Source organism: Accipiter gentilis, chromosome 16 (assembly GCF_929443795.1).
Source record: "Accipiter gentilis chromosome 16, bAccGen1.1, whole genome shotgun sequence".
In the NCBI taxonomy this organism is placed as follows: domain Eukaryota; kingdom Metazoa; phylum Chordata; class Aves; order Accipitriformes; family Accipitridae; genus Astur; species Astur gentilis.
The window spans coordinates 4,230,201-4,245,906 of NC_064895.1; the positions used below are offsets into that span (position 1 = coordinate 4,230,201).

Here is a 15,706-nt window from a genome sequence, read left to right on the forward strand (position 1 = left end):
GACTTCCACAGCTGATGCTGTTCTAATGCCAGGCAGGGGCTCTCTTGAGGTATTGTAAATACCTCATTCCAGCTGCTCTTCAAAAAGACTTCCGTTAAGACATAGGGCCCAAACTGGCCCTACACCACCTTACAAAGCTCATTAGCCAGCCCTGTCCCCCACACACCTTGGACTACAGAGATTTTTGTCTAACTTCTTCACTGCTGTTTCAAAGAGGACACAAATGTCAGCAAGGGAGTGATTCCCTTTGCATTGGCAAGAGAGAACTGCTTATCAGGATGACAGATAAAGCCACTGGAAAAGCCTATATTTCTCTCAGGTGAACCTCCCTTCCCTCAGGTTAGTCTCCCTTCCCGTTGCCAAGAAAAAAAGAAATAGCCCATTACCTTACTATGGGTAAATGTTAAAAGTAATCTGAGCATGAGAGATGAAATAGAGTATTCCTCTTTTAGAGAACAGATAGCTTGAATGAAGAGTGGTGGGAGCCCTGTCCTAGCTGGTCTGGAGGAAACAAGCCCTGACATAAGCTGTGCCAAGGGAAGGAAAAGCAATCATATCTCCAAGGATGCTGGAGACACAGGCTCATCTGAGATGCATCTCCCAGAGCACCTGCCAGCACTGAAATCTAATGAATCAGCTGAATTCTGCCTAGAATTAAAAGGATGAAAGCCTGACAACACTTTTGAATCACACCACACTTGACGCTCACCTTATTGTACAAAGAGTTGTGACTGTAAGGGCTATAAGGATTCTCATGGACATCACATGTGATAGAAGACAAGTGGCTGAAAGGTCCAGGGTTTAGACAGTCAGCGAGGGAGACGGACGGAGGACGCAAAGGGGACTTAGTTGGAGGGATCAGTTTAGTTGGATAGAGAGGGTGTAGGAGAGAAGTCTCCTATGAAAAAAAGAAAAGTAAACAGAAGCAGATTAATGAATGCAAAAAAACCCCCACGCTTTGGACAGAAAGCAAAGTGCTTGTCTTGCACCTTTTTTACATTTCATAGGGCTTGACGATTAACTAGGAAATATAACTCTACCTTGGTGCCAATACAATTGCTCTACACTAAGCACTTTCACTGGCATGAAAGTACACACACAAAAACCTGCTGTAGACGTCCCATTAAACCAGTTAGGCTTTGGCTGGGGTCCAGTGCTTCTCCCTCTTGCAGCTCAACTGACGCTCAAGTGACAGAGAAGGAAAGCCCAGAAGGATCTTGTGCTAGGATAAAATGGCCCCATTTGGGGACATTTTCTGAGAGAGTGGATTGGAAGCAAAACCAATCTGAAAACAGTGTCTGCGAGGTACAAAAGGAAGTCTGCCTTGCCTATATACTAGCAGGAGCACTTCAGGCTTTTTAACAAGACTATAACAAGATTTTTCGGCCATCTAAGAGTTAAACCAGTGAACGTGCACACACTATACATGTTACTACTGCAAGTTGTCAGCAGTTAATAGTGTTGCTGGTTAAAAAGACCCAATACCTATGCGCTTTTTGCACCTAAAGGATAAAATCCTTTAAAAAAATTGATTTTTAAAAGATTTGGTAAAGACTCAAGAAGGCATACCCAGCTTTTGGCAAAAACTGTGCTTAGGTTTTGTCAAGGCCGTTGTCACAAAACATCCCAAATTCTCACCCGCTTGGCTGGCTGAGTGGAGACCAGAAACCCCCCTGCGCGCTGTGCCTTTGAGCTCAAGACCCAGAAAATTTGTGACGAGCTGTGATTAGTGCCAGCAGAAGCTAATGCATCACCCACCGAAAGAGTGAGCATGAGCAAACAAGCGGATAAGAGCCCGGCAGCGGCAAGAGCGGCTGGAAGGGCACCAGGCAGCCATCGCTTCACGCCGATTTTTGCCTCCTCCTCAGAGACACCAGCCCTACTTCTGGTAATGATAACACTTGGCAAACTGGCCTCACAGCTTCATGCTAAGTGTAACTAGTATCTCTTTAGTTCATCCTTATCTTGCTCTTACATTGCTCAAAGTGGCTTATTTTTTTAATATCAAAGGGGCCTATGTACATTCTTGTCAATAAGTATTTGCAAGCACATTAATCCTCTACCATATACTGAGTTGTTTTCATATTACTATGTAAAAAAATGCCTATTTTTTCCCCAGAAAAGATTGTTCCCCCAGTTTCAAATGAAAATTTTCATGAAGCTGTCACTTCCAGTATATTTTATGGTGCTTTGTTAAACAAATTGGAGCATACTTGCAAAATTTCTGAAATATTACTGAAATGTACTAAGCGAGAGGAAAAAAATTCTTTCTCATGAAGGGGAAATTGTCATCTCCAGTAAGGGCATCTTAAAATGTGGGAAGCTTAATACTGTCATACTGGAACCTCAGAAATACTGAAATACTACACTCTGTCTGTAACAAGTTTTGGATGGGGGGATATCCACTGGGTAGCCAGTGCTACAAGTTGTATAAGTCCTCAGGAGAAAAAAAAAAAAAAAAAAAGGCAGCATGAGCTAATACGAGAAAAAGCCAAAATAAAATGGGATTTTTCCCTGCTTTGTTAATTTGATTGGCAGACCAGTGTCAATCTATACACAGGGTACCCAGAACACAGATAAGAAGAGCTATCTGTGAGCTGAGCTGCATCCTTTCCAGATGATCTTTACTAATTTAGAAATCTCTTTTTGTCTCCATCCATTACCTTGAATTATCTGCATGAGAACAGCTGCCTGTTAAAGCAAAAATTACTATTTTTTTTTACAAGGGAAATGGCTTTTTCCACATGGGGACATTTCTTAATGAAATGAAAAGCAAACAAGCTACTCTGTTGTGCAAAAAAACGTGTTCGACACAGGGACGTGAAGCTGAAGGTCAGCAGTTACGGCTGGCTGCATCATTATGTCTCAAACTGAATGTCACCCACATAGTCACCAGTGCTCGGTGTCACACTGGGAAGGTTTGGCAGGGAGGGGAGGTACTGCAGAGGTCTAAGAAAAATCAAGAGAGAAGTTATTAAAGCTGATGCCATCTGGAACCTCTTCTAGTCTACCGTCCTCAAAGATGCAGCCTGAAAGGGTCTGTCCTTTCCAGATGGGCTGGGTGAAGGAGGGACAGCAACGTCACCTGGGGAGGGAGTTGTTGGCAAGGAAGGAAAGGAAAAGAAAATGCAGAGAGATGGAGAGAACAGAAATGTAAGAGCTGAGCCTCCCAGCAGGACTGGGAAAATCTCCAAAGAAAACCAGAGAAAATCAGTAACAGCATGAGCAGTTTTGCCCTCAGCCACACTAGATGCCTGCTAAGTTCTTCTTTGGGGACAAGTGGACTAGCACCGGCTCTCCCGCAGAAAGCAAGAAAGCCTAGCTACTAGTCTCCTAGTTTTAATCCACAGTTCTCATATCCCATGAAAGCAGTCAATTCACCTGATTTGGGGGTAATATTGGTGGGAACACCTCCCAGTCTTTGAAAGCCAGCCACTGTGCAGCCAAAAATGCTAACTACTGAGGGCAGGTGAAGAGGGAGAACAAGTGTCCTTGTAGGCTAACAACCCTGGGGTTAGAGACAGCCACGGCAATTTTCAGGAGCGTTTCACAGGTGCTGTAAGATTGTGAACATCCTCATGCGGGCACCCAAGTCTCCTCCACTCACAAGGGACTCGTATCGGCACCATAAACCTACTCTGAGAAGCAAGAGCTGAAGTCATAAGCATGTGCTGTCATGTTCAGTGCTTTAGTGTTTTCCCCAGATCTGCCTATTATCGTACTATTAATTGTTGTATTAGACCACCACTAGAATCATATGGCCATTTCTCACACAAACAAAACCAGTTTCTATTAAGTCAGTGAATCCATCTGAATACAGCTCCAGGTACTTCCTTTTTCAGAACAAAGATGTCTTAACAGAGATCTCCCAAAACAACAAGTATTTTACAGCAACTTGTGGTATTTCTTAGGTCAGGATAATAGTACCAATTTATCAATACTTTAAAGCATATGACATTTTTCTTTTAAATAAAGGAAGCAAAACTGAACCTATTCATTGTGAAATTAACTTTTCCATGTATCAAAGTCAGTGTACTATTTGTTTAGTTCATTTTAATACATAGCTCTTATATAAAATAATTTGGCTTTTGTTATAAGAACCACATTTATTCATGGACTTATTACATCCTCAGCACTTCAGTAATATGTATCGTAGTAATTTGTAGGGTGTAAGTTGATTGGTTTTCACTATTAGCTTCAAATGTCAGAAAGCTTCAGGCTATGGCAATAACCCCAGGTTTGTATTTGCCTGAAAATACAAAGTTTGGTGATTGCATCATTTCTTCATCAGCAAAACTATAGCCAGCAGAATCAGTGCCCAGCTCTGATGAAAGGGAGGTATCAGCTGGGGTGGCCTGGGCCAGAAGTTCTCTAGCAGCAGCTCCAGGTCAGCTCTCCTCTTCTTTCATCCCAGGTGAATGGCAGCACAGTGCCTTGGCATCAGAAGGGTTTCAGTAAGTTAAAGCATGAAAAAGTCATTATGAACTCATCTGAAGTCAATTATTCACTGTCAACCTCAAAAGTTCAGAGACAAATTGTAAATCATCATTTTTAGTATTTTACAGAAACTCTACATTCTATAGGAACCTATAGAATGAGAAACCTTCTGATGCTACCCACATGTGTTGCTGGAACCCACTAACACTACAAATAAACCTTCCTCTGTTTGTAATGCTGCAGTACTCTTGAGAAATGCCAGGGTTGTCCTACAGCAAGTCAGAACTATGGGATGGAAAGAATGGAATGGAAAGAGCTAAAATGCAAATCTTAAAAAAAATCAGCTATAAAAGGAAGAAGAGAGGACTGCCATTGCTAAAGTCTCTCTCTAATGTGACTAGAGAGGCATAGAAGTAAGAGAAATTCAATTAGCAAGGTATTTTATTCACATTGTGTCTGACAAGGACTATTGGCTTCATTTGACTACCCTCCAGATGGAAGATTCCGAACATACTGGATAGGTTAATAATAAGCTCCTACAGGGACATTCAGGTTATGTATCACAGTTAAGGTTTAATTCACAATAATGCACACAAACACAAATGCATGCGAAAAGGCTGACAGAACCATTTCTCTGGTGTTTCTCTGAGAGAATGCCTCATACAGGTCAGCAAAGTTCAAGACCTGCTTTTGCAAAGTGATCCTACATCTTTCTGCAGAGGTCTGTGGGAGAAGACGGCACTTTTGCTGCCCCATGGGCTGCCTGTTAATGGTCCTTGTGTGCGGTACAAGAGCTGTCCCCCCGAGCTGTGGAGGGACACGAATACAAACCTGGGGGAGCTACACACTGGGCAGTAACACCAAAAATCACTGGGGCTCCTCTGCGGTCTCCCTCGGAGAGGGAAGAGTGAACCTTGCCCAGTCCTTGCTGGCGTTTTTAGAGAGAATTTGGGACTGGGCACCAAATGGAGGAAGCACTTTCTAGTCGATGCTATCCAGACACCTGCTTGACCGGGGAGCACAGGATTTCCACTTTCTTTTGTAGTGTTTCCTACAGATACCACAAAAAGGTCCTTTCCTCAACATATAGGTTTTTAGATCACCAAAAAAAGTCCCTGTAGAAAGCCCAGCTGCCCATCTCCAGCCTGTAGACTCTCCTCCAGAAGCCAGGTGCCCCTCAGGAAATCATCCAAGATTATTCCATCATCTTTAAGGAAACTAGCTGAAGATATAAAATCCTTCAGAGTGAGTTACTCACCTGCTCAGTATCTTGATCACCGATTTCTTCAAGGTACTTTTTAAAAGGATTGGGTTGATAGGGTTCCTCCTTTTGCTGTGCACTCTTCCCTTTCACCAGCACAGGACGAATGACACCAGGTTTTGTCTTGACCCACAGCACACCCAGAAGAAAAGAGGCGGAAGAAAAACAAAATAAAATACTTCACAATTTACAGAATATTTGTTAGACAAGTCAATTCCAATGGGGTGTACTGACTAGACTTTTTTAAATTTTATTAATAACATATTTCACCACCAAAACTATTCAGGTGTCATGCTGCCTGGCCTACTTTTAACACAGATTGTGGACAAAAATGGCAAAAGCTGTTTTTATGCACAGAGCCTCACCACTGACCTCTGTTTCTTATTGACACAAAAATAGATACTGGGTTGTCAGACTGTGGTTTGTGGGCTTTGCTGGCGGTTTTTGCTAGCTGTTCAGCTGCATCTTGATAAGTTCATCGAGTCACACTTTATGCACAGCCACACATCTGCTTTCACACTGCAAATTCCTTTCTGGGCTACTCAAAACAGTAACAGTGAAACAAGGAAGGTCAACATGTGATGCTGTTAACTTACACCCAGGCAGCAACATGTTAGGGAAAAGTCTTTCTGGGGAATAATACCAGTGATCACATGCTGGATTTTGACAGTATCTTTAAGACTTCACTTGGAAAAATGCATTTTTAGAGAATTTAATCAGCATGGATCTGTGATACCCCTCATTTCAGACAAATTGGATTATTGAATTAAGAAAAAATTTGCTGGTTAGCTACCAGCCAACCAAAAAATTGACTATCAACTTGTCAATTTAATACAGCTGTGATTTTCAGAATTCCTGCAGTAAAGTCTGACATGATGGATTGTGGCATAAACTCTAAACAGAGGCTAGGGGATAATTTTAAAATAAACAACTTGTTTGGTAAGCAAAGAAAAAGAAGAGAAAAGTGTACATTCTCACTGGAATTCGGTAAGAACTGAAGTCCTGGCAAAGTCTGTGATTGAATTTAAACGTCAGTTATATTCTCCTCTGTTACAGCTACCCCACAGAAAATGGGCAGTCTTTGTCATAACTGATACAGATAACAACAGGACTGCTGCTGAGCTCCTCCTGTGGTTGCGGGTCCGGAGGGGCAGCTTGCCCAGCTGGGACTGGAAATAGGTGCTGTCACAGCTCCCCATCCTCAGTACCCAGCAGGGTACAAAAATGCAGAGAAGAAACTTGATTCGCTATTAGATTTATTTATAAGATTTAGATTATGTACATTTAATAACACCATGCTGCCTATTTACAAGAGCAATACACTTACGGAGTCCGTCTGGAAAACAAAAGAGAATGATGCAGCTGAGATTGCTGGATGTATGATGTAAACTGAGTTATGGATCACCTTAAAATAAGATCCGCAGGCATCTGGCAAGGACAGGGCAAGAGGGGTGCACATCGGAGGGGAGGCTACAGGAGGCAGGAGATGTCCCCATGTCTTGTGCTTCTGCCTCTGCCCTGGGGAAGGACAGAGTGGAGCCCAGGGGCTGGGTGGAAGGTGGCAGAGGCAGGAGGAGCACAACACGTCTGGGAAGAGCAAGGCCCAGGCAGCAAAATATCTTCCCTTAGCTTTGTGTTTTATTCCCCTCCCTCTTTTCCACAGGTTGGGGCCCTTTCATTTGCCTCCTCAAATAAGAAGAAACATATTCAACCGAAAGCAAAAAATAAGCCATAAGGTGGTACTAACTTTTTTAAAAGACAATGACTGCCAAGTTGCATTAAAAACTTAAACTTTTTCGTTAAGAAGGTCAACTTATTGAAAGATACGGTGCTCATTTAATGAACTTACAGTCCATATTTCATTACTATTTCTTTGTAGGATTCACCATGAAATAATTATTTTCCTCTCTGAGATTTCTAAGAAGAGTTTCTAAAAGTAAAAGACTCCTGGCTTTCAACATAAAGGTAAATATAAAAATAAAAAGAAAGCTACAGTTGTTATCAAGTCATCATTATGCAGACAAAGGACCTGTGGCCTTCCAGCGCTCCTCCACACCATGTAACCACGCAATTAAAAGCCCATTGAGGTACCTGAAATCATCAAGGATAAGCTACTCTCCTTACGTAAGAAACCTCTTCCAAAAGCACGCTGTAGAAATGCTTTTAAGGAAGCATTTTCTAAACAACATCGTGCGCTGAAGTGCTGACTGAGTCATATGTTTATGTCTGATTCTGCTAACAGAGTGGCAGATATCGGCCAGCAGCCAGAATTTCAAAACCTTTATTAGCTCCCTGACAAGTTATATAAAATCTTTGATCCAAAACTAAAAACTTGAACTCTTTCTTCGATAGCAGGTGGCACAATTGACACTGCCGAGAAACAAGCTAAGACTGTTTTGCCAAGGAAAGCGTTGGTCTTCCTACAACAGTCCTGAAAAATGGTGAAGGCCGTTATGGTAGCAATGGGCTGCCATCATATGGCTACAGCCCTATTAGCAAATTACACAGGGCCAAGACACAAGCTCCAGAGCTGACCCATAATTACTTCTACCGATGCAGCACCAGGGTGCTCCTTGGCGTGGTTTTGGCCCAGGTCAGCAAGTTCACAGTCAGAAATAGGAGGATAGGCTGGGCCAGGGCACCCGTTGATGGGCATTATGGACACGACCACCCTTCTTCAGGGACAGGAGGTATTTTGGATGTATGAAAATGAGCCTTGCATGATATTTGCCTCCAAAGTCAGAAGACTGAAATTCTCATCAGCAGGTGCATGGGCGTGTTCGCCTGTAATTTTTCCTTCTGTTATTATGACACTGACTGTCCCTGAGATCTTGCTGACAGGGGTGAGGAAGGTCCCAGCTGCAACCCCGTTCCTCTCAGCAGAGGCCTAAAATCCTCTGAGTCCCATGTTTCTCCTATCCGAGTCACTATTGTTTCCCCTTATCCAGAGTATTCAGCGATCTCCAGTATGTAGGGGCAGACACCTCTTTGGTAACTAGCAATGACTGCAGTAACTCTTTGCGGTGCTCTGTGTCACTACACAGACGTTAATTGTTCTGGATAGCTGAACAGCTTTCCTGCAAACAAGAAAGTTGCCTCTTAATGTTTAACAAGGAATTAGCTTTTTAATATGTTTTCGATGCAGTCCTGTTTTGAAACAGCCTGTCTCTGAGATAGCCAGACAAATTCTTAACAAAAAATATGACATGATCAGATAAAAATATATAATAAAATGGGAGAGCTAGCCTTGGGATAAGAGTTAGCTGCCCTCTTTCTTTCCTTTCTGCTTTAGGTCCATCAGACCTCATTTGGCAAATAACAAGCCCTGAGTCTATCTGTTCGCCTGCATAGCATTTATATCCAACTTTTCTGTACAAATAGTTTCTTGCAGTCTTTGAAGCCTTCTCCTTCAAATGGGATAACCAAAGAATTCCCTCACGGAGAGGAACCATTCCCAGTCCTTTCTAACGAACTCCTTAGTTTTTAGGAAAGGGACCTTGGGGCAGATTGGGCAAGTATGCAACACAGCACGCCCCAGCCAATGCAGTCATCTTCTGTCAGCACTGAGAAGCCAGAGTCACCTGAGGAGCCTCTAAACGGTTGAGAGCACCTGCTTTCGGATAGTGAGCATCTGGCTCCCTTGTCATGAAGGATCATTGCAGTTTCCACTGTCAGCAAAAAGATGCTTTTAGCCCTAACAGTACAAACAGAGATGCTTTGTTTAGTTGGACTGTGAAACACCTTAAAATAGTACCCTTCTATTTCTTTTCTGCCACAGATTAGACCTCACAAAGGGGAATATGTTATTGAACATATTTAGTTAATCTTTATTTTCCCCTCTCGAGGCCTTACACTTGCCAAAATCCAGTAAAACAATCCAGCCAGTGTGCCAGTCTACAAGGAAGTTCTTCTTTAGTACATTTGAAGGTGTGAAGGCATATAACTGTAGTTAAAAGGATTTCCTCTTCCTCCAGTTAAATAGTAAATCATTCACATCACTGAAAAGCCTAGGAAGAAAGGATGATTATTTTCTCCACCTTCATGCTGAAGCAGCAGCAGGTTTTGCACCAGAGCAGCGAGAACAGTCACCTGTTTGAAATTCAAGTTGTCTTTATTTTTTTTCATACTGAAATATTTGCATTTAAAGAAGCAGCTGAATTTTCAACAAGACGGCTGATACTATATGGTATTATGATTTCCACTGACTCTCTGCTGAACTAAGCCAAAACTAAAATCAATGGATTTAGTTCTTTTCCATTCTACTCACAGTACAGAGATGAGTCCTTTCCTCAACAGCTGGAGAAAACAGACCCACAATAAGAGTAGTGTGAAGGAGGCATTGACCTCTGCTGCTGTTCTGGGACCAGCAGAGGAGCAAGCCTGCAAGTCTGGGACCAGAAAAGGGAGCAGGTTTGCCCAGGCACTGCTCGCTGCCCAGGCTGGTGGCAGGGAGGGGTATGAGGGCAAGCCCTTAGAACTGACGCTGCTCTCTGCTTTCTTCCCTTTCTTTAGGAAACCCTTGAAACACATTTAAGTTCCCTTCACTCACATTTTCCTTTGGTATATTATTAAGCTTTTTCTTACTTTGTTGTGTGATGGCTCTATATGGACCACTCCTCAGTATAACTGACACATTTCATTTCAGCAGTGCCTGTAATTTGGTGTTATTTGGATAGAGACCCATGGCAAGGACTGCCTTCCAGAAGTCATTCATCAGTGCTCAAAGGCCATAAAATCATTTTAGGTGGACAGATGCACCCATGAGCCCTGATTTTATGTTGGACCTGACAACTATGCTATATTTGATGCCCAGAAGTGGGTCTTAAAAGATGCTGAATGCAGTGCTAGTTTATCTTAAAGCAATCATGGTATAGTTCTTGAGGTGGTGTATTCTCAAGCGTGGTTTAATTTTTTTCATGGAGCTTTGGGCTCAACAGATTTAAATGTAGGAAATACTGGTAATATATGTGTTTCAAAATGAATTAATTAGAGAAAAAATACTTCAAGCTGCCAAGTCACATCTAAAATACACCAGAACAAAATAAGCCATAGAAATATGTCTAGATATTAAATGAAACACTCCAGCTTTAACTCCTGGACCAGACCATTGTTATCTACTTTTCACTAATGTTTTTCTTCCTTCAAATGTTTGAACTCATCTTCTGTCCAGTCTCCAGTTCCTGAACTCCTATCCACAATCCTTTTCATGCAAGAAACTGCACTGTGTTCTTTCTGTTACTGTCATTTAAACCTGCTCACAAAGTACAGAAATACCGTTCTGTATTTGCTCTAAATATATATGACTCCCCTCCTACTATTTTTGTATATAAATACATTTTGATAAATCCTTCCATTGCACACTCATTAAAATTGCACACAGCATTAAAATGTCTGAACCCAAAAAACCTAAGAAAATGGTACCAAGGTATGCAAGACTGGTCCCATATGAATTTTGTCTTATTTGCTTAATGTATAAAGAACAATTGTTACAGTCAATGATAATGGCAATATTGTGTGTAGTGTTGGTGTGCTGGGTATGGCTTTGCACTTTGTTATCCTGAGTCATTCACAGCCATCTTTTAAAAGAGTAGAAAAATCTGTTGACAAGAGTCACAGTGGCATGCCCAATGCTTCGCCTGTCCATTGGATAGAAGTCACAGAGCTGAGAGGTGTAGGTATAATAACTGGTCCCTGGTATAGCTGGTCAGAGATTCCACAAGAGGAGAAGTAATTAGCTGAATCACAAATCCTGCAAAATTTCTAAGTCAGAATGTTACTACTGAAGAGTCATTCATCAATAGAGATCACAGTGTGCTCAGAAACAACATTGCTGTCTGATCAAAAAGACACACAAGAATTCCACTGCTGTAATTTAAACATATAGATAAATAATTAAAATAGTTATAAAAAAAAGAGAAAAAAACATCAAAGGAGCTGCCAAAAGGATGAAACAGTTATAAGTGACCAGAATACTGCTTAAGACAGTAATGTTTCCAAGAAGTTATGTACCAGCTTAGAAGAAGACTTTAAGAGATCAATAAATACTAGGATGTTCAGAGCACTGCAAAGAAGTGAAAAAAGGAATGAGGAAAAGGCTCAAAGGACAGAAAGATGTATTCAAATACAGTCTAGAGAAAAAAAAAAAAAAAAAAAAGAAAAGAAAGAAAAAAAAAATCCAGCCCTTAATATAAATATGTCATATAGTAGGCCAAGCAAGACTTTGGGAAAAAAAAACCCCAAACCAAAAAACCAACAAACTTGCTAAATTTCCTTACAACTAAAAGTCTATGGGGCCAGTAGATATAATCAACACATAAAAAAGATGCATGAAAAAGAGGAGACCAAGGCTGAACTTCAGCTTTCCTCACAGGAGGACTTAGGGAGGTTCTCACCCAGGCAAAGAAACAATTTTGAGGAACTGTTTCAAGTACAGTGTCTATAAGAAAGATTTGAGAAAAATCAATAAAACGAGCAAATAAAGTACAAGGAATAAATAAAGTTGTAAAGCAATTCCAGTGTGAAATTGCCACACTATGAATTGTGGAATTTAACTTACTCCTTCAGACATAATCAGTACCAAGAGAATGAGAAGTGGCAACTATGGGACAGGTTTTACTACAGGATCCTGAATCACAAATCACTACATGTGACATTTCAAGCTGTACAAAGTAGTAGGAACAAATTATACTAAAGAACAGAATTACTATACATTTGGACAAATAATCGGGAATGGCTTTTGAAAGGGCACTCATGCCTGATAAATCTTTTACAGTTATTTTAAAGGGTTAGTGATGCAAGAAAGCTGGCTGATACAGCAGTTATGTTTAAACTAGCAATATGAAATCTTTTGGCATCTAGGAACAGACATTAGGTGAAATCAATTGGGAATCAACAGACCATCTTCTGTGAGGCTCAGTGCCTGGGTTTTTTCTTTCCCCACCAGGTCCCTAGATGCGTGACCAGGGATAACAAAATTGAGGCTGCATCACAGATTATAAAGTTCAGCGAATGTTCAGCCACGCTGCACGTGGATTTCCAAAGGCTTTGGTGAAGGTCTTTCAGCAGGGTCTACTAAAGAAATGAAATTGCTAGGAGTAAAAGAGAATATTTCCTATGGACCAGTCAAAAGATAGGAAGGAAAAGGTTGGCATAAATGTTCAAATTTCACAGTGGAGGGAAGTTACAAATAGAGTTCCTCAGAGACGTGCTCTGGAATCTGGGCTTTGAATTATGGATGTAGATCAGCTAGAAAAGTGTGCCTAGTAAGGTGACAAAGTTTGCCAGTAATACTGAATCATTCAGGGGAGTAAAAACAAAATATCAATGCAAAGAGTTGCAGGGAGATTTTATGGTACTGAGCGAATGAATGATAAAAAGGCTGGTGAAACTTACTGAATTCAACATTGATACATTTCTCAGGGAAAAACTAAACCACATCCTAAATTTACACATGCAGTGATGAACTAATTAGCTTGGAAAGTAGCTCTTGCTACTCAGCAAATATGTCTTGGACTTATTGTATACACTTGTATGCAAACATTGGCTTACTGTTCAATACAAGTAAGAACTAAATAAATTACTAGGAACTGTTAAGAAAGGAATAGAAATAACAACAAAGAATGTTATCATGTCATTCTGTAAATAGGAAGCGGAATTGTTCAGAGCTAGAAAAGAGCAGTTCATGGTTTTAGTCTCCCAATCTCAAAAACCAAAACCTGAAAAAGATACAGAAAAGGGCAACAAGGATCATCAAAGATAAGGGACTGTATCCATACTTCTCAAGAGTGACTAAGCAATTTTAACTTTTCTGTATGAAAAAGAGGTGACTGATAGGGTATTATGGTTAATACCTAGAAATCTTTAATATTATTTAGAAAGTGAAGAAAGAACAATTATTTGCTGTTTCAGTACAAGAGCTGAGGTCAAGTAGTAGGTTTAAAACAAAGAAATAATGTACTATTTCACACAATGCGTAATTAAAAAGTAAACCTTATTGCTACAGAATGTTGTAGAGACCAAAGTATAAAAAGATTTTAAAAGTAACTGGAAATAATCATGAAAGAAGAAGTGGTCAAAGATTGCTAAACAGAATAAATTGATTCAGGAAGTCCCTAAAATTCCGTTAGCTGAAATACAATGGGGAAAATTTCTCATCCCCATCTCATTTTTTCCCAAAGCATTCATTAGTGGTCACTGTCTCTTGGACAGGCTCCATGACCTCTCTTCTGACTCTTCTTCAGAAAGTTTGGCTCCAACAGGATTTAATTGTGATGAGAGCTAAAATGAACATCTGATGCATAATCTCCCTTTCTTTAATTGATTTTTACCCTTGTTTTTCACTAGTTAAGCCAGCTTTGATTAAAACCAGTAAGAAGAAAATAGATGCCGGAACGTTGTTGCATATAAACAAAATTGTAGAAGTGGAATATTAAAAGAGTCCAAATACCAGCAGTAGACTCTACAGTTGTCATGTGCCTCAAGATTCAGGAAGGCTCTCTAGTTTGTCATTTGGTTCCTGGGTTTACAAGTACTGTCAGGATTTACAGTTACTTAAAACAGGTGTGTATTCAGTACAGAAGAAAGCAATGCAGCTCTGTGAAAGCAATGCAGCTTTGTGGGAGGATATTGACTGCTGGTTCTTTCAAACGACTAAGAAAGTAAATAACGATTCCTTTAGATTTTGTGCTTGTGCAAATTTTGAAAAACAGCGTATCACAGCTGTGCAATACATACCAGCTGACTCTCTGTTACCACAGGTGCCGATTTGTAAAGGTTGGCCTGCCAAAAAGGTAAATATATACAGTATTACATACAATATCATAGTGATTATAGCGATGACAGAAGAAAAATCCACGGACAGCAGTATGCTTAGGTACAGAAGCTTTTACCACTGATGCAGTGACATGCAATTGGTAAGAGAAGTTAAAATATTGTCATTTCCAGTTTATTTCTAGGTATAATCAAATATAAATGCCCATTAAACTTTTGGGATACTTTTTTCCAAGTGCAACAAAATTTCACTTTTTCACCTCAATCTAATCTCAAAATGAAAATCCTGACAATTCTGAGCCTGCCATTGTCTGTTAATTTGCAGCATCAATGTTATTAACACTATCAATTGTATTGGGAGCTCAGTCCAACTTTCTCATCCTCTGACTTCACATTATGAAAACCAGAACAATCCTACTCAAGCACTACTCTTTTTTTCTGAGTATACATTGAACAGCAGAAGCCCTATTTTCCAGATAAAGGGTCAATGTGATGAATGCAAAGTATTTGTGTGTGTATGTGAAACAGCCATGTGCCACATGCTTATTTGCCCACACAGTGGTGACGTTCAGGATTTCTGGTGCATTGATCCCTCCAATCAACTCCTTCAAGTTCTTCAGGAGTTCCACTGGATAACACAGTTTCTGTATGGATAACGTGACCTTCCTTGATGTAGGTGTGATTTAGAGGCCTTGAGACTCTAAAATACCAATGTTCTTCAGTATGGTGGAAAAAAAAAATAATTACTAGATGCAATGGTTAGATGTTATAGCAGTAGTAGAAGACAAGTCAGTGCCATTACAGCCTGCACCCTCTGCAGAAGGACCACTACAGTTGGTTTTTTATCAACTCAGCTATATGCTCCTCTCACCATTTTGAGCAAGAAAAGCAATTCCAGCTCATTTGGAGGTGGAAGAACATGCTTTTCCTTTGTTCCCCTGTGACAAAGACCTTGGAGAGATTTGGCCACAGAACTCCAGATGTGGTCTCCCAAGTGCTAGAGCTGTTTCCTCACTCCCTGGACCTGTTGGCTCTAGTCCTGCACTGGTGGTGAGAACAGCATCACCATCAGTCACGGTGGAGGACTGTGCTCCTCACTCACATCTCTAAACACAGCCACTGGTGGAGGAAACCTTCCCACCAACACAGGGACAGCTGTGATTTAGCACAAAATCTACGAGAGGTACATCTTCTGCCCTTGACAGAGTAAACTAGAGTTTTTACTAGTGGTTACTTACA

At 40.7% G+C, this 15,706-nt stretch overlaps 1 protein-coding gene across 1 annotated transcript in view; it reads right to left on the reverse strand.

Moving 5' to 3' along the window:
* The window catches only part of MLIP (muscular LMNA interacting protein), a 113,038-nt gene that overhangs the window by 23,824 nt on the left and 73,508 nt on the right, over positions 1-15,706 (reverse strand). Inside the window, exons 10-12 of the mRNA XM_049819363.1 lie at positions 14,432-14,476; positions 5,696-5,821; positions 710-898 (exon numbers count right to left, since the gene is read on the reverse strand). Of these exons, the coding sequence (XP_049675320.1) occupies positions 710-898; positions 5,696-5,821; positions 14,432-14,476 (360 nt within the window). The remainder of the gene's footprint in view (positions 1-709; positions 899-5,695; positions 5,822-14,431; positions 14,477-15,706) is intronic.